We start from the raw sequence: 23,508 nt of genomic DNA on the forward strand, positions 1-23,508 counted from the left end.
TGATCTTATTCAACGCCATAGGAATTCAAATGGAGCATGGAAGTTGGTAAGCCACCTAATACATTTTGTGAAGCTATCAGAGACTTATGCCTTATACTTGATATAGAGATTTCATAAGACTCCAAAGCAATCTGATTTAAAAAGATTTCATCTATATGCACAAAGGGTCAGAGCCATCTGTGCTGACAAAAAAGCACTGAGGTCTCAATACAAACATGTTTTTCAAACTATGTTGACCCTGCATGGATCTGCTGGCTTCCTTTTGCCACATCTTAATTATGTGGAATTGAAAGATAGAAATGACTGTTTAATCCAATACCTGGACAAGTTTCTGCTTCCAGGACTGCAGACTCTTATACTATCACCTCATATGCTCTTATCTCCTGATGTGCAACACCTGCTGCCTCATCTGCATACCTTGGTCTACATCTTTGACTCATGTCATACAACCACCATCTTAAACTCTCTTGTCAGTTGTACCTCTATGCACTGCCTCACCTTATCCTACACCCAACCCATGGTCATAACATCCTTGGCATGTCTTCACCAGCTTACTAGCCTGACTCTTGTCATCATTCCTGGATTATCAATCATGAAGGAGAGCAATACTATTCCTGACCATCATATTCAGACCCAGGTTCTAAATATCCATGTAGAACCCAATCCACATACAGAATCTATCTCTGTAAATACTGGGTTTCCAGCTCTCCTATCCCTCTTGTCCAATCATCTCATCACTTGCCAAGGTCTCAGCATCAACATTCACCAAGAATATTGCTCAGCAGATGTCATTCTGCATTTCTTTAATACTCTCACATCACTTGCACCAATCAATGATGATGATGATGATGAATTCCTAGCTTAGGAGAATCTGGCAGCTTTCAGATTACAGATGCCATGGGACAAGAATTTTTTTGTATTGGATGAAGAAAGTATTTAGATTCCAAGAAATAGATTAGCTGCTTTGCACAGACTGGTCTATTTGACTGCTCTGGAGCTGGAGGACTTGGGAACTTGTAGAATTGATGATGATGCCTTGAGGAATTTGGCCCTCAGCTTGCCTTATCTTCAATGTCTCTTGTTAGGCACAAGATAACTTTGGGAGGAACCTCTAAGAGCCACTCTATGGGGAATATCACTTGTTCTGCACTACTGCCTTCATCTAGAGACACTTGGTCTGCTGTTTTACTGCAGCTTAGGACACCACAAGATTGAATATGGTGATACCAATAACCTGATCACTACATTGCAGGTTGGATTCTCACCTTCTCACAGTTCTTTTACTGTGGCAGCATTCCTTGCTCATTCATTGCCTAATCTTGATTCAATCATGGTGGAGCCTGAAGAATCTCACAGAAAATATGGCCATAGCAGAACTGATATGATTCTGCCTGACCGTGACATTAGGATTCAAGAATGGAGCAGAATTTTAGACTTAACTACAGAGTTTGCAGATATCTGATTAGAACTATGCCATCAATTAGTCATATTTTACTGTATATAATATCATGAAAACTAACCAGTGGCTATTTTTTTTATTAAGCCTTTGAAGTCATTGTGGATTATATTTTGACTTTGTATTTATTTCATGATTAACCATCTACATAAGGGAAGTGTTAGTCATTCTACAGATTCTACAATTTTTTAGCTTGTTTGCTTAATTCTTCTGTTCCCTACTATAACTTGATGGCTGTCTAACATCATTTCCATCTCCAACACTTTGACAAGTGGTGGCATGATTCAAGTCCTACTCATTTAAACTTATCTGTCATTTCTAGTTATCATCTTGGAAAATTCATACCAAACACCAGAACTTATGAGCTATTCCACAGACATGAACTTATTGTCATGATCCCTGCTTATTACAAGAATGGCCTCAGATTTCTCAATCACATCATCATTTGTCTGCAAGAACTGCTGCAGCACCTAGGGCCTTCATCTCATTGGGACATCTTACAGCTCAAATATGAGGCTTTTGGAAGGGAACTCTTGGTGCTCAGCAAAATAAGGAAGGAGTTCATTCAGGAGGTCCAGAATGAATTTAGGTTTCACCAGCCTGGAGTAAAGAATATGCAGTGGATGTCACCTGTTTTGAACTCTTTTCTGGCCTACATGTATTACTGTGGATCTGTAAATCCTCAACACAAACCTCATATGATGAATGTGCACCTGGATGATCCTCAGACATACAGTAAGTTTGTATTTTTTTTATGAATTAGAGAGAAGACTAATCTACCTCTAAAAGATTGGCATAGTTGGGCAAATAATCAAGAGATTCCTGGATTATGGGGAAGACTTCCAGAGCATCCTGCAGAATACCAGACTGCCATATTTGAAGCCATAAATGCCAAGATTGCACTGGAGCCTAACACGGAGTCTTCTGGGTCTTGCTCTGAAATGTGGTGCAAAGGCATCATTAATATGATGGTTCAGATTAAACAGAAAATCCAAGATAGAAGTTCTGCAGTAAGCATTTGTTTTATTTATACTATAACCACTTATTGAGTTTTTTTAGGATAAGTCTGTACTGGAGGTGCTTGAGTAAGTTATCATTGAAATCATTGATCCAAACCTAAAAAAACTAATCTTGTAATTCTAATCATTCAGATCATCTGTAGATATTGTTAAGAATAATGGATGTGAGAAGCCAGTGAAGAAGGGAAGAGGCCGTCCAAAAGGAGTGCTCAATAGCACTATCATGGAACTTCAATCACTACCTAAATCTCCTATGAAACTCCGTAGCAAAAATTCAGCTAGATCATCATTTTTGTCACAAAATGATGATGCAATTTCAGAGAGATCCCTTCCTGAAGTTGTTCAAGGTCAGTTAATATTCTCTGATACAAACATAACTATTATTAATTTGATCTAAATAGAGGACATGAGAGATGATATTTCAAGAACAGAGACTATTCAATCAGACATGTCTTCAGCTTTCAAAAGAGCTGAAACTTTGAATCAGAGGTTAGCAATTTTGAGTAATTTTCATAACAGAGTTCTGACAATATTCTAAATATATAGGACACTCAAGTCAGATCAACTATCATTGAATCAGGTGCTTATTTTTTATATATTCAAGTTGTGATACATCTTATCTTGTTAATCATATTGGCTGATCATTGATATGATAATTTTAGCAAACAGATTTGAGGGCAGCATCTAACTCTTCAAAGACAAGACCTATAGAGAATGATGTACCTGCTCTGGATCTATCCAAATTATTCTGCAAAAAGTTCCATCCAAAATTTGGAAAATCATTATTACTATCAACAGTAAGTAACTATTTTGAAGAACAAGTATTATACTCAAAACTCATTAAGGGATTGCAGTCTACTAGAGGACTTAGTGATTTATCCCAAGAAGAGCAGATGCAATCAAAAATTGCAGAGACTGCTGTGGCACCAGTTCATATGATGAAGTTATAATTCAATAGCTTCAGATTTGATGATGAACCATCATCTTTTTCTGATTATACAAAGCCTTGGGATTATTCTTTAGATACCTGCATGGTACCCAATAAAGAGTCAGAATCTTCATTATATGATGAGGTCATAGACCAAGCTATGGACATCAACGTCATATTTCAAAACACCTCAACATCTAATTCTAGGGATATCTCTTTAGAGATATCAGAGGATGTTATATTTTCTTCACCAATAGTCAGTCTAAACTGTTCAGAAGAATTTGATCAAACTACATCTGTTTCACCTGTTTCTTCATCTTTATCTAAAGATGATTTACCGATACAAGTTGACTCTTCTCTTTCCTTGCCTGTGATGGAGGATAAGGAATCACTCTTTATTCCTTCTTCATCTTTGTCTAGCCAGGAAGAATCTGCTCAAACATCATTGATCACCAGCAAAACATCCAAGGGCACTCTAATTTTCACCAAAAGCCTTGATGAGAAATTTGTCTATGATTCAGTCACCTTTGTACCCAATGCACTCAAATCCCAAGGCAAAACAAAAGCAAAAAGCAAAGGAAAAGGAAAATCCAAGGATCTGTCTGAATTTATCCAGTCTTCTCAAAGGAATCATGAAATACCAGTGAGTTTCTTCTTCTGTTTGATATCAACAACAACAAATGCAGCCAAAGTCTATATCTCAGATTCAGACCAGAAAAGAGAAGGAAAAGAGAAAGATGGTGATCTCAGATGAATCATCCACAGCTGATCCTAGTCCTAGCATCAAGTCTATGACCACCTTGACACTGCCTGCAAACATATCAAAGGTGGCTAAAGCATGTCAAAAAGCACAAGCTTTATCTGAGTCTAAGAGTTTGATGTGGAATGAGAAGATAAGTTCTTAATTGAGAGCATCACCTCAGACTAAGAGCATATCACTATAGTTTCTTAAATTCTTTTCATGTCTTGGACATGAATGGACTCAGTCAGATGAACTACAAAACAATATCAAGCAGCAAATTAGGAAGGCAATGACAGCCAAGGATGTCCAAGTATGTCATATTTGCATAATAATACTTGATTGCATTAAGCTTTCTGCAGAAGCAAATCAAGACTGATATGGATATCATAGTCCGATATGTCTACTGGATGAAAACCCAGAAAGATACAGTCAAGCTTTCTAAAGAACCTAAAATTGGGTTCAAAGTACTATTTGTACTCTTAGAAATGAAGTCTTAGTGTAATAAGTTAGTTAGTATTTTTTAACTTCATGGCTCTATGAAAATCTCTAAGTTTTTAACACTCATACTCAAATAGTGCTGGCAAAAAGTGCAGTCTGTCAGAATCAGGGTATCAGCAGAAGGCTAACTAGTGAGTACTAGAACCATATTAAACCCCTCTAGCAGATGTAGGTAAGTCAAAATATTTTTATTGACTTTATAAAAAAGCACTATTTTGTATTTTATGATTTATAACCAGAATGTTAAACAAGTGGGACATTGATAATAGATGGTGATAGCCAACTGTTTTGTAGGAATGATCCATCTAGTATCAATCTGATCCAAATGTATAATCCAGTCATGAGGCAAAGGATGACCTTTAATGATCAACTGGCTGTACCATCTCCTGATCTGACACATAGCCCATCCATTTCCAGATACTCCAGCTGTAATTCCTCTTTCAATTGGACAGCAGAAAAGTGCTTTGAATAGTTCATCAGTGAAGTCAGGATGGACTTGAGTAGAAGGAAGTCTGGATCTGATAGACTCTGGTGGTGAAAGGACTTGAAGACATCTTGTATGATACCACCTGTTGCAATTCAAGCAAAATCTTTGAGTCTCTTTGTTAGGACTAAAAGGCTTGTTGCAGATTGAGATGCATGACAGGCTAATTAGATTATCCTAGAACAACCAGATGCAGATAAATGAGATTAATATATCTGAAGGAGACTTGGGGATGATGATAGACCTGTAGTTTAGGAGGCAAGGAGGATGCATACCAACAGGTGTATAGAGCATCAGGACTCCAAGGTCTTTGAGATCCTGACTTCTCATTAAACTTGACCACCTTGATGGTGTCTTAAAGTGCAAAATAAATAAATATATGAGATTAACTAATTAAAAGAAGGAGAACATTCTGACCAGCTAATATTGAGGCTTCAGACCATTGGGTGAGATCTGATTGCAAAAGCTCATTGGTTCTCATGTCAAAGAATCTGGAATCAGACTGAGAAGCTGATTTAAAAGACTGTTCTTGAAGATCTTTGGACCAATACCAGCGTATTTTGACCCAAAAAGGCTGCAAAAAAAAAATAACACATTTACACATAAAATGAGTGCATATTTTGAAAAAACACACTTGCAAAGCTTTTGGACGTTTGTCCACACAGAGACACTCAATGATTCCATACCATAAATCATTGTCATCCACTTCTCTTTGTCCTTTTTTGGGAGCATATACTGACACACTGGAGTCAATAAAAATCAGCTCAATAAGACTGATTATTGTTTCAAAAAAAACATACCTTTGTCCAACCTTATACTCAATTTTTGACACCACTCCTTCATCTGATACAATAGAATACACTAGATGATTTGCTTTGGCTCAGAGCAAAATATTTAAAGAACACAAACAGACTCACCAATTGCTCTTGTGGTAGGCAATTCATTGAATTTCTTTTGTGTCATGCCTTTGGGTAGTGTTGATATATTAAAATCTTCTGAATTTGGAGTCAGACTGTAAGAGTATCTAGCATGCACTGTTTTAGAATATGCAAATAGAAACAAATTGCTTATAGAATCTTATACAAGTCATATTCAAATCAATCAAATTCTAAACATTCCACTTTATTCCTTGTTTAATCCATCTGCCTCAATTCTACACCAAGTTGCAGACTAGCTCAAATTCTTACTGGGTAGGATTTTGTTTAACATGCTAAGAATTAATTTATCAATCTTAACAGCTGTCATGCCTAAATCCTCATCATCTTCAATGCAGCATAATTCCAGATGGCTGGATATGCAGCTATCCTCTGATTCTGATCCCCAACAAACCTCTGATAAAAGAAATTCCACTTCCACTTCATGCATACATGAAAACCAACCAACAGCATTATGTGAAGATAATGTGAACTTTCAAATCTTCCAGATTAGCCAATCTTCTGCATCAAATTCAGAGGACCTACCTCAAAGCTCATGGCTTCAGTTGCAGCTATCATCAGAGGACAGCTCAGAAATGCTATCTGACATAGGCCATAACAAAGGAGACCCTGTCAGATCAGCTTCCAAAAGATGTTTGAATGATGTTGATAGTTCTGATTCTGAAGCCAGTCAGCATCATCATCTGATATATGATGATTTATCAGATATTTTGGAGGAATATATTCAAAGACATAGATCATTGTCTGAGATGGAAGATTTACTGTCACAATCAGATGATGATGGTCCATTTGATGACTATCAACCTGGAAGTGCAGAAGAATGTAGTCCTATATGGATGAGATCTTTCCATGCTGATGATTCAGCTGCAATTTCAGAGGTTCCAGATGATGTTGAATCACCAGGTGAATGATATTAAAAAATATTAAGCTGGATTCCTCTCTAACTAGATGAAACAGTGAATGTCAACCCCATGTTGAATCTGACACGTCCCACCATATGGCTTTCTGCTCTGGAACAGCTTCATACATTGAATCCTCAAATGCATATTGGAAATGCAGTTCTTAATTTTTTTCTCATGACCAAGTGGTATCCCAAGCATGGCCAAGGTCCTCTGAAATATGCTGATATGGTGGCTGTGGCTCCTCTACTGGTCAACAATATGGAGAGAATGCCAAACTTAAAGGAGATCCAAACTTTTCAACATAGACACTTCTTGCCTTCTTCTCAAGAACATCCTTCAAGTCAAGTTGGTTTCATCTTGACCATATCTCAACATCACTGGGTGGCCATCTTTGACTATAGCCGCCAAACTGCCTACATTCTAGGACACCACATCACTTCCATGACACCATCTGCAATCAATTCACACAGCAACTGGGAGAAATTGTATGGTCCATCATATTGGAAAAATTTGGCTATGCTGCATGGCTGGCCTCATGGAGATGTTGCTGCTGTTCTTGTTCATGAATACTCCAGATTCTATCTGCAGCATGCACAGAACTGTGATTGTGGTGCAATCTCATGTGCTATATTAGAGCATTTTCTGGAGGAAGGACTCAGCTATCATCTTGATGGAAGTTTGTAGCTACCAGTTATACCATGTGGACACACCATCTGTCTTAGAATCTTGGAAATGGTAAAACTCAGCTGCAGACGCCAGTGGAGCCATTATCTCTATCTTGGAACCAGTCTTCCAAATGATTGGGACCATATAGATCATATCTCTCCAGAAGTCTTGGCAACCAGATTACAACAACCCCAGCAGATGGCCCATGGTCACCAGGCTATTGTCACTCAACTTGCTACTATGCTATATAACTGCCCCAACTGTAGACCAAAACTAGTTCAAACTCAAGCTCTAGCAACCATCACATTAGATGATCCAACACCAGAGGATCCTGATCCTGAAGATAATAATCCTATCATACATCTGATCCTGAGCAGCCAGATGATACAAAATCTGAAGCAGCTTTTGGATTTTCACTCCTTGACCAACGGCACTCACTTTCGCGATACTACCACTATGCCATTCAAATGGCAGCCTTTTGATGGAACATTTGATTAATATTTGGGTGGACCTACTCTAGAGTCCATGCAGCCTATCATGGATGCTGGAGAAATATGGTCTTCATCAAGAAGTGCATGGATTAGTGGATTAGGATCTGCAATGCTTTTCAAAGACTATGGCTACAGAATTCTGCCTAGCTTCTCTCAGATGTTTTGGTTGGGCCCTTCAGTGGATACCTTGGATTACATGATGAGAATTGGGGTATCTGACACATATGATCCCAGCTGGCAAGTTGGTCATTGGAGAGCAAAAGGCCATAGTCTGTCTAGAAGCTCCATGTTTCCTAATGAGAGAAGAATAGTTCCAAGTGGTGTTAGGATCATGGCTGCATCTGAAATGTTGCTAGATGCCCAAAGGCTAGCTTCAGAGAAGAAAGGAGTATATGAGACTCTATTTGTTTATGGAGCTCATCCCATTGGAGGTCAAAGAATCATATTGGACCTAGAGCTGAACATAGATGTTCCTGATGAAATCACTGTTTCAGTGGACATTAATAGCTACATCTGGGTTACTTCAGACTTTTGCCCAGCCCTCAGCGTAGGAATCTACTTAGCACCTGTTATCGATCATCAAGCTCCCATTCACAAGCACAATCATATTTATACAGACATTCTCATTCCTCAAAGTGCTGATGACCAGGGTCCAGATGGTACTGAAAGAAAAGAGTGGTGGACCAAGTCTGTTCCTTTGAGCTCCATACCTCATGTGCCATTTGGAATGTTGAGCACAGCAAATTATGCCTCCAATCTTCTGCTATTCTTTTCCTGAATGATCCACAACCGGACCAACTCATCTCTCAAGGCCACCAGGATTCCTCTTGATGTTATTGATTTATTTTGGAATGAGGTGGTCCTGCCTTCTATATCTCAGAAGGCACCAAATTCTTCTCTGCCCTATGTAAATACTACTGTGCATGAGATCAGATATAAATCAAGAAAATGTGGATCTAGTCAGCCTGGAAGCCAAAGACCCAAGGCTACTCCTGTCTCCAAGGTGGCATTCGAAAGGATTCAAAGAAGCATGAGAACTAGAGTCAAAGATCAAGCAATGTTGGCACCATATGGATCCTTCTTCTTTGTCTTAGAAGGCAAAGGCATCAAACTATGGACCAAGGATGGCCAGGATGGCAGATATGACTCTCTATATGAAGCTTTGAAAAAAAACTTCACAAACTTGGACTGGGATTACATGATGGATAGAAATCATGGAGAACTATACTTGGATGTAGGGATCAGCTTCAATCCCACTGGTCAGTTTGTGGGTCTTTGGAGGCTTGATACTTTGAAGGCTTCTTTTCAGAAAAGAGGCTTTAGAAAAAATATCACTCACCACACCAACACTTTGGGAAGATATGGAGGAATTCAGGCAGAAATGCTCTTGGCCAATGCAAGATCTAGCCAAACCTGCTTTCAATCAGCTTACCAGCTGTACTATGAGGCTATTAGACCTAATAACAATCGACCCAAGTGCATTTCTGATAGGGATGGCTATCATCTTACAGATGGATACCTTAAAGAATGCCAATGGATGCATGAAATCTACAGTGGAGGTGCTTCTTAAAGAGCTTATGGATGTAGAGATGAGTATAGAATGAGTGGACAGGCTGCTTTGAAGGTGCTTCCCTATTTAAAAGAGCAGGTAGGTATTTAGTCATCAACTTCATGCTTTATCTTACTCATGTACAATTATAATGATCAGGCTGAAGCTTTTCTGAAATCTCAACCTATTCTTTGGATCCCTTCTCATATTTGGTTTGGCCTCATGGATGCTAGACTTGAAGGCTTGAGATATGCTCAAAAATCTCTAAAAACACACAAACCCCTCAACTATGGCATTCAAACCAGCATCTTGTGTCATCTCCTGAGGTCTCTGACTTCCACTCCTATTGTGATGGATGCCCATCTGAGGCAGGCCCTCCAAAGTCTAGATGTTGAAAGAATTTGTGACCATAATGGCATGCTCTTTCTTTATAATATAGAAGACAAGATCATCAAAGAAGACAGTGCTCAGATTCATAAAATCATGGGTGCCAATGTCAAAAGCCATCCCAAATCCTTTGCTTTACAAAATCCTACAACAATCTCTGATGAGTGGCCTATTAGTCTACAACCTAGCTGGAAGAATGTGGTGCAGATGATTGAAGAACATCCTCAACTTCTAATAAGGCCTTGGATTTATAATCCAATTTGGTATTCAGGAGATATGGATATTGGCATGCTATTCATTCAGTTCACCAGGGAGTTTTGGTTGCAGCTAGGTGGAGTACAGACCACCAATGAATTTATGGATGTTATCACTATCAATCCCAGGATCTGTGATAATCTCCAGGAAGCCATGACCTGCTGGTCCTTGGACAGGGTAAATCAATTGATTATTTCCATCAAATTTCAGGCCTGCAGTGCTGGACTAGAGGGAGACAAACCTGGCCGTCCTCATCTGTCATTTGTCCAGAGAAGGACTATATTTTTCCCAGATAAAAACTCCACCCCACCCCAGTCATCAAAGTGGAAGATTTATTGGACAGAGGGATATATTGCACACTATCATAAGATGTGCTCTGAACTGCCAGAAACCCAGTTGCAGCATCTTCATGACAGACTGGATATATTATTTGCCAATCTTCAATGTCTTCCAGATGCCAACAAACCCACTGCAAAAAGTCCTGGCTCTACTTGGACTCTGGCATCTGGTGAGGACAGCATCAAGATAGTGACCAACCCAGGTTTCTACAGAATACAAAAAATTGGAGGAAGAAAGAGGACTGTCAAAAGGCCAGCTGTGATCAGAAGACCTCAAGATTTCCGTCTTACCATCATGACCTTGCAAGAGCGGAATCCCAGGAGAGATAAACTAAAACAAAGAAAGATCCAAGTAGACCGCCATTCTACAAAGTCCAAAAGAACTAGAAAGCCACCAACTAGACACACCAAGGTATAATTAAATCACATAACTTCACAGATCACTTATCTTGTTCACTATTAGAATACTGATTCTAATCAGAACTGGTCTTCATCACATCACACAACAGCTTCTGTGACAAGTGTCAAGAATAAATCCAACAAAAAACTCAAAGTAGAGCTGGAATATCATTCAGACACCAATGCCTCTGAAATAAATTCACTGCTTGGCCAGAAGGATATTGATGCTGCAGATGATAATCAATCTGAAATGGATTCATTATTTAACTATGATGGAAGTGGAGAGGAAGCTGATAAAAAGGCAGATGACTCTGATGTTAGCATCTATTCAACATAATAATGTATATGCCTCCAGATTTATTCATGTACTAGTATTTCAAATTTTTGAAAAATTATCTCAGACAGTATGCTCTTGGACATAAAAAAACTAAGCAAGATCTAGATCTCAGGTATGTAAAATGGATGATCTACATCTAGAAAAATATAATTCTTGCCTTTCAAGAAGAATATGGCTTCAGATGGAAGATCTTGCACCAAGATAGATATAGTTGTGGAGTCTTTAGAGCAAATAGCATCATCTATGGATTGGTCAAACTGATGGCTGAAGGATCTTATTAAATGTTGAGCAAAAATCTGCAGATCACCTGACATCCAAGTATCAAAAATATCATTCCATTTTGATGAGAGTGGTTTCTGATCTAGATAGATGGATCTGTATCCACCTCTGGACTCCTGAGAGACTACTTGAGCAAACTTGTGTACTGCAGCAATGATACCTGGAATCTTGAGGCTGGTGCCAGCAACCAGTAAAACATCTGGTTTTACTTTTCTAGAGTCACCATTTGCATCCCTCATGATGGCTTGTGCCAGATGATCTGCAGCTGGATGTGGCTGATCATAGAGGACTATTGTTGGAATTAATATTCCTGATGCACGGGGACGCTTGTGGATGATTCTTCTCTCATGTTCAATCTGCTCACAGGCTGGACATAGTGGTAAGCAGCCAGTGACCAGAGTTGAAACATGTAAGTGCAATGGTGACTGGTAGCAGCACTTGATACATGCCAGTGTCTCTAATGTACCATGCAAGGGAATGCATCTGGGCATATCTTGAGGACTGTGCATCTCAGGCATTCCAAATGATAGGCCTGCCTTTGATTCCAGAAGGTCTATGTTTTGTATGTAGACCCGGAGCAGACCACCTTTTTTGTCCAACATTTTGAGAGCCAGATGAAAAGGAGTTGGAGATGCTTGAGAACATTCTTGATGCATTTTTGCTAATATTTTGCATAAAGAAGATGCCTTTGTGGTTGTCTGAGTCAAATGTTATGAAATCAATAGTTAGATGACAATGATGAGTGAACTACAGAAAAGGCACCTTCCAAACATTTGCATCCAGCAAATCCTTACTCAGTACTCCAGTGGTAAACAGCCCTTGTGAAGAACAGAAATCAGGAATTCCTGCTGATACTGAAACTCCTGCTCCTGCATTCCTTGTAATTCAGGACAGATTCTTCAATATATATACATGTGAGAGACCTACCACATATAACGATCAGATTCCTAGCTTCTAAGATTGAGGAAATGACTGCTGAAATAGCTTCTGATGAAGTTTTATAATCCAAAGGAATTTGCACTACCATGGTATATCTGAACTTCTAGCACTGTAATGAGAACAGGCTTAAAAAAATTGATATAGCTCAAGCAATGCAAGCCACAATAATCAACAAAATCACCTGACTCTCACAGTTAATAGATAGATATAATATATTTCTTATGAATCATCATTTGCTGTAAAAGTTGGTTTAATTTGGACTTAGGCTAAATTGGGCTTGATTTAAACAGAATATTTTGATTCTAGAATATCCAGACATCCAGCCCATGCTGACTTAGCATTATGTGCAGTTCCTACATATCTGATATGACAGTGATGTGTTAAATGATAACCAAAATAGGTAAGCATGTGCATGCAGTCACTGCATGCATTGCCAAAACCTTTATGCTTCCTGTTGCACACAGCACACTCAATTATTTTTGTAATTCTTTCACTATATCACTTAATGTCATTAAATGTTATATATTTCATATTTTTAAACCTCTTAAGTGTTCATAATTGAATGAATACTACAATGGGTCCTCCACCTCATCCCTTGAGCCTCAATCCATTCTAAAAAGGCTCCTGGGATTCAACAATGTACTAGGAGAGAGTGTTACTTATGCCAGCTGGGTACCAGTAGTAGCCATGGTTACAGTGGTGCAATGAGTCATGTGGTAGTATGTTGTGACCATAAGATGTGCATTACACATGCAAGTGGATCAGATGGGTTGGATGAGTCAGATGGATATTCCAGCATCATGATGTCCTCAATTTGAAGATGACTGAATTTTCTAACTTACACCTCAGAACTTGATCCAGTTGCAATCATTTTAATTGCAATAGGTATGAGCTCCAACAAATACAGCACAATGATCGAGATTAATACTCAAGAGAAAGGTGAAGAAATTGTGAGATTTCTCGACAATATGCTAGAATTACCCGTGAAAATACACGTCTAGAAATTGTATAGGGAAATACAGACTTTACACGGATTCTCATAGGAATATGCGGAGCAATTCACGAACACTTCCTTTAAAATACCTGTTCGAGGCACATGTTGGGATCTTCTTTGAAAGCTGTTGCTTCACGACAAGATTGATAAATGCTCAATGCTGAATGTCTCTTCTCATTCCCGGGTTCAAGAAGGTGATACATTGGATGGCCCAGACATGGCGCGCAACATAATATAAGTGCTACAGCAGGGAACAGAAGCCATTATCATTCCGAGTTGTTCGTCTTCTCTACACCATGGATTTGAGCTACAGCGATTTCCAGTTTCCTTCTGGTTTCCCGTAACCAGGCAGTTTCTCAGCAGCCCCTTACGACGGAAACATAGGAGCGATTCCACCATTGTATCAGCCCCGAGGCTTGCCGTCAGCTGCAGAAAAGTCGGGAGAGAGTGCAAAGCTATTGAAGACCGCAGTAGTCTCAGCGTTGGAAGCAGTTAAACAGCGAGTGACCGAGCTAGAGAAACAACTCGCTCAGTGCCTGAGCCAACACGATCTTTTAGAGGTTGTTGCTCACCAGAACATCACGATCCAATCCATACACAACTCGTGCGAGAAGCGCCTCGATGACATGCAACAAGATTTTGAAATGAAGTTGGCGAAACGCGTTGCAGACGGTCGAAAAAGGACATGGGGATGGGGAATCCAGTGATGAAGACAACGAAGAAGATGAGGATGAAGCAAGGATGGAGGCGATCCTGCATCAGCAGGTGAGATCGTGCTACAGAGTGCTACGGAGCGCTTCATAGCACTCTGTAATCATGTGTAATGAATTACGTTTCCCTGATGTGGAAGCGAAGCGTGATCCTGGGCTGCTGGTGAGTATATAACTATGATTTCAAAAATAATGCTCATGTGTTTGAACACATGCCGTTATACGTCATGTGTTTTCACATATGCTTGGTACTGTGAAATTAACTGCGAAAGATCTGCCTTGGTGGCAAAAAGATGGTGAACAGTGGCCTGTGGATAGTGCGACTAGTGAAAAGCTCTTCCGATTCCGCTGGGGGGAAAGTCATACTCACGAAGATAACTATCGAGGTCTCCAGACGATCTTCAGATACATTTGTGCGAAGGGCGCCGAGTTTAGTCCTGCATCTGCAAAGGCATTGCGTGCAATTAGCGACGAAGAATTGCTTGATCGTGTGCAGACCAAATACCAAGATTTGCAGAAAGCGTTATGGGCAGCCAAGCTGCTGTTATCATCTCGCATAACCACCACAACAGAGGCTTCCGAAAACCAAGGCACATTACGGGATGCGAAACTGTCAAAGGGCGTGCGTCAGAGTCGACAACAAGGTGTAAGTACTTACTAGCAGTGACAATGTTACCTATGACAGTGGCTGAGGGTCCACAGAAATGCGAGGTTCGCGAACAGAAATTCGCCGCATTATCTGATGATTCAGAGTTCAAGACTGATGCCTTCAAGACTGCCCTTATCCCCCAGCTCATGTCAGAAGACGACGATGAGACAAATGAAGAAGGACATCTCACCAGAAGATACATCTCTTGTCCTTGGGTCTGGGCCAGTGAGCAGGTAAGCAATGATTGGGTGGTGGGATTCCAAGTGCTGACTCACCTTGTATAACAGAGAAACCAATTTATTGCTGCTGTCGATGCTCAACAGGACCCTCATCCACCGAAACATTACACTATTCGGGTGCGAGGCAAGACACTCGATGTCACTATTCTGGAGATTCAGAAGGTTGAACATCATGCGAGGAGGTGGATGGTATCGCAGGAGTGGCTTGCACAGCCAGAGAATCAAAAGTATGATGTGCCGGCGTTTGTTGTCAACAATGGGAAAGCATGAGGCAATCCGAAGGACCCTGAAGAAACCATATCCGTCCAGAAGCGTGTCAAGATCCAAAAGAAAGAGGTTGCTGCGCGTAGGAGAGTGAAATTGGTAGACAAAGGGAATACGAAGCCGGGGAAGGGCAAGAAAAAAGCAGGATCGAAAAAGGACAAGGGGAAAGCGAGAGCGATTGATGTTGATGAGGAGCCAACTCAGCCAAAGAACACGGTGCCTGCACAGCCTGTCGCAAGCACATCAATTGCAAATCAGATGGTTGACAACAGTGTTGATAGCGACTTTGAAGATTAATCAGAAGGTGCGCACCTTGTATATCCAGTCTCGTGGCATTGAGCTCAATCGTCGTCATCATCAAAGAAATCCTCGGGCTCCGTTCCTGACTAAAGGACAAAAAATGTCAGTTGTCTCCGAGTCAATACCATAATTAACTGAATCTTGTACATGGTCAAATGATACCGAAATCCAAAGATGTTTCTTGACAATGTTAGAGTGTACTGGAATAAGTGCGAGTGGGCTTGTGATGCGGGAGACTGGGATTATTTCATATGGGTGGTAGTCGTTCGCATATGAGGTATGGATGCCAAGAGTACTTTCACTACCATTCAAGTTAATGTTAAATCTGGTGAGAAACGAGGTCCAGACTCACTAAAGTGCCCAGGGCATCAGCGGAATATTTTCATCGGATTTGAGACGTCGGACAAGGGCACAAACATGAGGTACGTTGTCTTGAATGCCAACAGCAAGGAGTGTGGTTATCTCAGCGGGAAGACGGGATCTACCACAGGAAATGAAACCATATGCGTCTGTCTGTGTTCGTCTGTTGGTCATGCAACCATACCTAATACCATCCTTTCGGATATATGTGAGGGCACGGGCAACCTTCAATGCAAAGAAGACTGTGTCATCGTCAAGCGAGAAGTCGTCGACGATGTTAAGATCGGGCCAGAGAACTCGGCAGTACGATATAAGCAGTGGATAAAGGACACCTTCAGGTCCAAATGTTCGAAGATTGATGAACTTTGCTTGGTGAAGTGGAAGTCGGACATTATCTGAGGAGTTGGTTAATAGACTCGGAGTCAAAGCATAGAATAGAACATACCTTGAGCAGCTTCACTCTGATACACAGCAATATCTGACATCATACTCCCTCATTACTGGGCTTGACTCTTGAGAATCTCGTTGAGTGTCTCTCGTTCTATCGCGTGAGTGTCGGGTGGAAGCGAGAGAGTATACTTGTATATTAAGTGGGTCTGAACCCAATGACGCATCAGTGTCAACTCCATTCGGCCACCATCATGTCCATTGTGATTGACACGTTCCAGCATCCCATTGAAGCGCTCGAACGCGAACAACCACCATAAATACACAGGTCCGTAAGCCTTGATCATGTCCGCGATATGCATTGATGCATGGTGATTGATCATGAGATGGATGTTGAGCTCGAGGCAACGAAGGCAGTACTGGGACAAAAAAGACTGTCCAATGTGTGCTTGGGACATCGATATTGATCGAGTTGCAAGAAGACGGACAGCTGCACATAGAAGTAACACGGCATCATAGATGCACCGGCAGTTGCGTGAAAATTCCAGTGCTTGAGTATTGGGTGGCTGAGGGGGCTCCATGTCCGGAATATCGTCGTTCTCATCCTTCCAGGACCACCATAGTAGCACGGGTGTGATTGTCAGTAGTCTTCTGCACTCGTCTGCTTTCTTTAGCGATTGGTTCTCACCGAGCTGCCAAAAAATGTACTTAGTGCCAATCCAATTTGAGGAACGTAAACCAACATACATTCTTGGGAAGACGTGTGATATGACTCGGCCATTTAACACTGTTGATAAGGTTCTCGAAGCGCTGCTTCGGCAAGTTTCTGCCTCCAGCACCGGAGAACATATAACCTCCAAATAAAACACGCATGAATAGATGAGCAATGATGCCTAGTATCTTCATCAGCTTTGCTCGTCAACAAGTTAACATCACGTACCCAGAAATATGCAATGCATGAAGTCGAGTGCGGTCTTCTTTGAGGGAAACCAGCCAGCGATGAGGTTAAGTGTGCTCCAGCGAACTCCGTGATCATCGAGAATAGCCTTCCGCCGGATAGGATTGGCATGTCATGAATAGAATGATTGTCGGAGAAGATGATCATTATCTGTCGCTGTCCAGCCTGCAATGACATTCAATACCTGTGAATCCCGCATGAAAAAGGTACTACTGTAGTCATAGCCTTCCCGTGTGTTGATTTTTGTGATGTCGGTATCACAATAGAGACACGGGTGCATGTCATGTGAGTGGCCTGCTGTTCCCAACAACTTGTGGGCAGCTGGCATGTCACAATCAAGGATCTGATTGTCTGCGTAGATGTTAGCTGGTTCATCCTCGTCGATAATGTCCATTTTGATGCCTGGAGTTATATGGCTGATAATAAATAAATAAATAAGCGAAATCTATCGAAGTTACTGTTTTGAAGGAGCATCATCTCCTTCGTTGATGGTTCAAGGCAGTGATTGATCTGCTGGACGTTAGGCTCTTTCGGTCCTGGTAAAACAGCAGCACAGATGACGTTTATCTGAAGGAAGCACTGGTCCCGAGGCAGATCATTGATTGCAAAGTATATTGCTCCGATTGAATGTGGTCGGTTCTCGAGGATTCCCATCCTGATGATGAACATATTAGCCGAGTATATGCCCATAGTGATGCGGTAAAGACACCATGCTCACCGAACATTTGCCAAGTGTCCGGGTAGCGCGGCATGCAGTTCAGCATTAAGCCGATGATTGGCTGACTGCGCAAGGAGCTTCAAGTTCGGTCTCTTGAACCACTCAAACATTATTTCCTCTTAGGTAAATCCCAGTGTATCGCCCAGGGTCTTTCAACAAAACGGACAAAACAGCAATCAGAGCACAACATGTGATGTATATTGATGCCAGCAACTTTTGTTCATTCAGCAAGATAGACGGTTCCTGACTGTGTATCAATAGAGACGATTGGCTAGCATGGTTTTAGTTATGTCGGCACTAACATTTTCATTATGACAGTGTCTCCAGCGCCCCGTTTCTGAGCTATCTTTCCCAAAGAGCCCATCAGGTCATCAACCTTGGGATCCAGCGAGGGACCCATGAAGTTCGATAATACAGGTTCATCATCCTAAAAGCGCGTGAATGACGTGTGCCCGACGAATTCGAAAAGAAAGTAAATACCAGCGTTTCACGAAGGAACACATTCATTTTTGCCTCCGCAAGAGTAGTAAACCAAATGAAAACTGCACGCAGAGCATAATCGGATGACATCTTAGGCCCCGATGACACATCATCATCTTCCTCCATGATCGAGGGCCCATCACTACTGAACGTCTGAGTACCAAATGTGTCAGGCATACGGGAAACAGGAGAAGGAGAAGACGAGTAAGAGAAGCCGTGACCATGATCACTCCCTGTGTCCGAGTCGTGGAATATAGACCCGGATTGAGAATGATGATATCTTGCAGTGAAAATGCCCTCTTGCCCTTGATGGAGCACGGGGGACGTGATTCGCTAGATTCACTTTTGAATGGATTCATTGGGAGTACATCTAACTGGTCTTAGCCAAGCAGTTAATACAACAGTGTCAAAATCTGTCTGTGTAGGTTCAAAACCTGTCAAAGATGAAATTGCAAGTGATCATCAGAGTCAAAATCTGTTTCTCTTGGAATGTGCAGGTTTGAAACCTGCCAATGATGATATTCATTTCTTTTTAATGCAACCCCACCCTATCTCATACCAAGCACTGCATTTTTGTGTGTGCCCTACATTACACATCCATCTATTGTCCAATCTGATAATGCTGGTATATTTTCATCATTTCATTTTTATGTCATGCTGAATGATACTCCCAGCTACAGACCACAATGTATAGATGCAAGAGAAGCATTCTCGCTACATTCTGCTGCAAACATAGTACAAAGCAGTCACACCTGGGCTGCATCGAAAAAGATAAAACAAACATGAATGATATCACTTTGATCAATACTCTGAAATGTCTAACTGTCCCTATTCGCGTGCACTTGGGTCTCTGAGAATCTATACGCTGCAAAATATTTTGCAAGCAGGTTTTGAATCTGCATAATTTGAAAGAAACAGATTTTGACTCTGTTGCAACATCCACTTGGCTAAGACCAGTGATATGAAATGTCAAGGTGCAATTTCATGGAATAAAAATGTTTTCATTGGCAGGTTTTAAACCAACACATTCCAAGAGAAACAGATTTTGACTCTGGTGATCACTTGGCAATTTGATCTTTGGTAGGTTTCGAACCCACAGAGACAGATTTAGATTCTGTTGTATCAACTGCTCAACTAAGACCAATGAGATACACTTCTAATGAATTCATTTAGAAGTGAATTCTCAAGTCGCATTCATCTACATTTTGTCAGTTCTTTCAATAGCATGGTCACTGTTGATTCTTTTATCCTTGATGCAAACTTGGAATGATAAGCACAAGAGCAATTTAATTCTCTTCAAAGCTCTTGACTTGGTTGAAGAAGAAGAGCAGATTACACATCAAACTTTCAAGTTTGATCCTGATGACCTAGGGAATGAGAAAGAATACACATCCGTCAAGGCTCATATTCAAGAAAAAGATTCAAAAGAGCCATCTGACAACTATTCGCTCATGTACAAGGTTGAGACCTGTTCATTCGTCATCATGTTGCTCTCCTCTTGCTTTTTGAAAGTGCTGTATTGCAGTCTATATTTAATTCATTCATTCAGCTGAGGGAAAACATTACGAGTGACAGGGAATGGTAGACTTGCCTTGCAGATTCACTTCTGAATGTTTTCTTTAAAAATGCTTCTAACTGTTCTTAGCAAAGCAGTTAAATACGACAGAATCCAAATCTGTCTGCGTGGGTTCAAAACCTGCTAAAGATGAAATTGTCGAGTGATCATCAGAGTCAAAATCTGTTTATCTTGGACTGTGTAGGATAAAAACCTGCCAATGATAAATTTCATTTTTTATGAAACCACACCTTTACATATGCTCATGGTCGGTTTGCTTACAAGCTTGTCAGAGTTGTGTTCAGTCAAATGGTTATCCTGACAGAATCAAAATCTGTTTCTATTGGTGTGAAACAGGTTTGAAACCTGTTGAATGTTGCATTTTTTCCACAAGAACATCTCTTGAATATCTGATAATTTTATCAACCCCCTTGAGGGACATAAAATCTTTTATAACCAATCTAATAACCCACAACTCCCTGTCTCAATTCAGCTTGCAATTTTCCTCAATGGCATCAGGTACTATGGCAATGCTGCAACAATAGAGGACTTGGCAGATTTTGCAGGAGTATCTATTGGAATGATCTACAATTGCATTAAACAAGTTGTGATCTCTATCTTGAAGCATCATGACGACATAATTCACTTTGATTCACTTGATCAGGAGGATCTTGAGGAATAAAAAAGATCGCTCATTGATGGTGTGCTTACATTTTTTGAGGTTGTTATTTTACCTCACAATCTCTGTCTTGTCGGTTATGTGATTGGTGTACCCAGAAGCCTTCATGATTCAAACATTTTTTGTCACACAAGGGTTGCACAGTATCCAGACAATTTTTTGGGTGCAGGTCAGTGGTTATGGACAGACTCTGCATGTGCAGCACAAACATGGTCTGTCCCACCATTCAAACAGCCACTAGAAGGGAAAGGGGTTGACCAGAGATCATATACACTGATAGTGTGGTGTAGGAAGCTTATATTTAAAAACATGAACTGGAGCCAAAGTGCTTGCAAAGAGAGTAGGTAAAATATGTAATAAGAGTTCATGACACACAAATGATCACATCATTAAAGTCCAAAGCATAATATGGTCTGATTTGAAAATAAAGTGACAGAAACATACCAGTGAGGTTGAATTGGACACATTGATGGAATTATGTGCAACATAGGGCACTTTGGGGGTAGGAAACTATACAGATATCCAGTCTGACTTTTCTTCTTAGTTCTTCTGTTAACTTCTTGATTACTATATTCCAATAGCTACTATCTATGGCTCATAATGATAAACCATACAGTGGTAGTGCACTGTAGAAAGCTAAGTTACAAAATCCAGAAACAGAGGTACACACGCCTCACTAAACATGATCCCACAAGGCAGAGCCAAAGTGCTTGTGAAGGGAGTATATAAATATATGTAACTTGGTGGGAAATGACATGTATGGAGACCACCATATCATGAATGCATGAATTCACTGAATGCTGAGCTCTGATATTTTTGTAATCACATTAGGAAATGTCAGTGTATAATTGCATAGAATAAAAATATTACCACTGGCAGGTTTGAAACCTGCAAAGTGCAAGAGAAACAGATTTTGACTCTGGCGACAACTTGACCAAGGCTGGTGAAGATCAATGTTTGAGATACTGTCTATCAGCAGATATTCAAGACATGTTCTTAAGGAAAAAATGCGACATTCAACAGGTTTCAAACCTGTTGCACTCCAATAGAAACAGATTGTTATTCTGTCAGGATGACCATGAGCATATGTTAAGGTGTGGTTTCATTAAAAAAATGAATTTCATCATTGGTAGATTTCAAACCTGCAATGTCCAAAAGAAACAGATTTTGACTCTGATAATCACTGGGAATTGCATCTTTAGCAGGTTTTGAACCCACACATGCAGATTTGAAACAGATTTGGATTCTGTTGTAGCAACTGTCTGACTAACACCATTTGGACACATGTTTAAAAAAAACATTCAAACGTGAATCTGCAAGTCTACTGTTCCCTGTCACTCACAATGTTTTCCCTCAGCTAAACAGATGAATTGAATACAGACTGCGATACAACACTTTCAAAAAGCGAGAGAAGAGCGACATGATGATGAAAGGGTCTCAAACACAGTGCACCTCAACCTTATATGTAAGTGAATAGTTGTCAGATGGCTCTTGTGAATCTTTTCCTTGACAGATGTGTATTTTTCCTCATTTCCCAGGTCATCAGGATCAAACTTGAAAGTTTGATGTGTAATCTGCTCTTCTTCTTCAACCAAGTCAAGACCTTTGAAGAAAGCTGTCTGTGTTCAGATGCACATTCAGTTTTGGTCACCAGGAGAGCAACATGATGACGAATGAACAGGTCTCAACCTTGTACATGAGCGAATAGTTGTCAGATGGCTCTTTTGAATCTTTTTCTTGAATATGAGCCTTGACGGATGTGTATTCTTTCTCATTCCCTAGGTCATCAGGATCAAACTTGAAAGTTTGATGTGTAATCTGCTCTTCTTCTTCAACCAAGTCAAGAGCTTTGAAGAGAATTAAATTGCTCTTGTGCTTATCATTCCAAGTTTGCATCAAGGATAAAAGAATCAACAGTGACCATGCTATTGAAAGAACTGACAAAATGTAGATGAATGCGACTTGAGAATTCACTTCTAAATGAATTCATTAGAAGTGTATCTCATTGGTCTTAGTTGAGCAGTTGATACAACAGAATCTAAATCTGTCTCTGTGGGTTCGAAACCTACCAAAGATCAAATTGCCAAGTGATCACCAGAGTCAAAATCTGTTTCTCTTGGAATGTGTTGGTTTAAAACCTGCCAATGAAAACATTTTTATTCCATGAAATTGCACCTTGACATTTCATATCACTGGTCTTAGCCAAGTGGATGTTGCAACAGAGTCAAAATCTGTTTCTTTCAAATTATGCAGATTCAAAACCTGCTTGCAAAATATTTTGCAGCGTATAGATTCTCAGAGACCCAAGTGCACGCGAATAGGGACAGTTAGACATTTCAGAGTATTGATCAAAGTGATATCATTCATGTTTGTTTTATCTTTTTCGATGCAGCCCAGGTGTGACTGCTTTGTACTATGTTTGCAGCAGAATGTAGCGAGAATGCTTCTCTTGCATCTATACATTGTGGTCTGTAGCTGGGAGTATCATTCAGCATGACATAAAAATGAAATGATGAAAATATACCAGCATTATCAGATTGGACAATAGATGGATGTGTAATGTAGGGCACACACAAAAATGCAGTGCTTGGTATGAGATAGGGTGGGGTTG

At 40.4% G+C, this 23,508-nt stretch overlaps 9 protein-coding genes across 9 annotated transcripts; 5 read left to right on the forward strand and 4 right to left on the reverse strand.

Moving 5' to 3' along the window:
• Window positions 1-1,848: 1,848 nt before the first annotated feature.
• On the forward strand, window positions 1,849-4,771 carry F5891DRAFT_980043 (uncharacterized protein; the record flags this gene model as incomplete). Its single annotated transcript, XM_041376961.1, has 12 exons — window positions 1,849-2,191; window positions 2,246-2,466; window positions 2,516-2,541; window positions 2,608-2,822; window positions 2,877-2,964; window positions 3,022-3,055; window positions 3,138-3,272; window positions 3,480-4,046; window positions 4,090-4,230; window positions 4,390-4,455; window positions 4,505-4,609; window positions 4,721-4,771. 12 exons carry the CDS (start codon window positions 1,849-1,851, stop codon window positions 4,769-4,771), a joined length of 1,992 nt encoding a protein of 663 aa, XP_041226405.1.
• A 238-nt stretch (window positions 4,772-5,009) lies between these two features.
• Window positions 5,010-6,090, reverse strand: F5891DRAFT_980044 (uncharacterized protein; the record flags this gene model as incomplete). Its single annotated transcript, XM_041376962.1, has 6 exons — window positions 5,010-5,212; window positions 5,403-5,481; window positions 5,537-5,701; window positions 5,762-5,870; window positions 5,928-5,988; window positions 6,045-6,090. 6 exons carry the CDS (start codon window positions 6,088-6,090, stop codon window positions 5,010-5,012), a joined length of 663 nt encoding a protein of 220 aa, XP_041226406.1.
• Window positions 6,091-6,370: 280 nt separating this feature from the next.
• F5891DRAFT_1188319 (uncharacterized protein) lies at window positions 6,371-7,648 on the forward strand (the record flags this gene model as incomplete). Its single annotated transcript, XM_041366982.1, has 2 exons — window positions 6,371-6,965; window positions 7,020-7,648. The coding sequence occupies 2 exons, from the start codon at window positions 6,371-6,373 to the stop codon at window positions 7,646-7,648; spliced, it is 1,224 nt and encodes a 407-aa protein (XP_041226407.1).
• A 519-nt stretch (window positions 7,649-8,167) lies between these two features.
• Window positions 8,168-8,899, forward strand: F5891DRAFT_1188320 (uncharacterized protein; the record flags this gene model as incomplete). The annotated part of the gene is made up of 1 exon (XM_041366983.1): window positions 8,168-8,899. One exon carries the CDS (start codon window positions 8,168-8,170, stop codon window positions 8,897-8,899), a length of 732 nt encoding a protein of 243 aa, XP_041226408.1.
• An 822-nt stretch (window positions 8,900-9,721) lies between these two features.
• Window positions 9,722-11,386, forward strand: F5891DRAFT_1188321 (uncharacterized protein; the record flags this gene model as incomplete). Its single annotated transcript, XM_041366984.1, has 3 exons — window positions 9,722-9,769; window positions 9,830-11,062; window positions 11,114-11,386. 3 exons carry the CDS (start codon window positions 9,722-9,724, stop codon window positions 11,384-11,386), a joined length of 1,554 nt encoding a protein of 517 aa, XP_041226409.1.
• Window positions 11,387-11,487: 101 nt separating this feature from the next.
• Window positions 11,488-12,535, reverse strand: F5891DRAFT_951559 (DHS-like NAD/FAD-binding domain-containing protein; the record flags this gene model as incomplete). The annotated part of the gene is made up of 2 exons (XM_041375051.1): window positions 11,488-12,363; window positions 12,428-12,535. Coding segments are annotated over 2 exons (984 nt in total), but the record flags the coding sequence as incomplete, so codon positions are not given.
• A 2,014-nt stretch (window positions 12,536-14,549) lies between these two features.
• On the forward strand, window positions 14,550-15,757 carry F5891DRAFT_1188322 (uncharacterized protein; the record flags this gene model as incomplete). The annotated part of the gene is made up of 4 exons (XM_041366985.1): window positions 14,550-14,954; window positions 15,011-15,190; window positions 15,245-15,430; window positions 15,479-15,757. The coding sequence occupies 4 exons, from the start codon at window positions 14,550-14,552 to the stop codon at window positions 15,755-15,757; spliced, it is 1,050 nt and encodes a 349-aa protein (XP_041226411.1).
• A 44-nt stretch (window positions 15,758-15,801) lies between these two features.
• Window positions 15,802-19,005, reverse strand: F5891DRAFT_1225460 (uncharacterized protein; the record flags this gene model as incomplete). Its single annotated transcript, XM_041369497.1, has 12 exons — window positions 18,664-19,005; window positions 18,486-18,610; window positions 17,924-18,120; window positions 17,650-17,867; window positions 17,448-17,553; window positions 17,255-17,400; window positions 16,632-17,199; window positions 16,566-16,574; window positions 16,305-16,515; window positions 16,113-16,241; window positions 15,908-16,061; window positions 15,802-15,846 (listed from the first exon to the last, which is right to left on the reverse strand). The coding sequence occupies exons 1-12, from the start codon at window positions 18,838-18,840 to the stop codon at window positions 15,802-15,804; spliced, it is 2,085 nt and encodes a 694-aa protein (XP_041226412.1). The 5' UTR covers window positions 18,841-19,005.
• Window positions 19,006-22,294: 3,289 nt separating this feature from the next.
• F5891DRAFT_1188324 (uncharacterized protein) lies at window positions 22,295-22,793 on the reverse strand (the record flags this gene model as incomplete). The annotated part of the gene is made up of 2 exons (XM_041366986.1): window positions 22,295-22,512; window positions 22,577-22,793. 2 exons carry the CDS (start codon window positions 22,791-22,793, stop codon window positions 22,295-22,297), a joined length of 435 nt encoding a protein of 144 aa, XP_041226413.1.
• Window positions 22,794-23,508: the final 715 nt, after the last annotated feature.

Source organism: Suillus fuscotomentosus, assembly GCF_016647785.1.
Source record: "Suillus fuscotomentosus strain FC203 chromosome Unknown F5891scaffold_25, whole genome shotgun sequence".
NCBI classification, from domain to species: Eukaryota; Fungi; Basidiomycota; class Agaricomycetes; order Boletales; family Suillaceae; genus Suillus; species Suillus fuscotomentosus.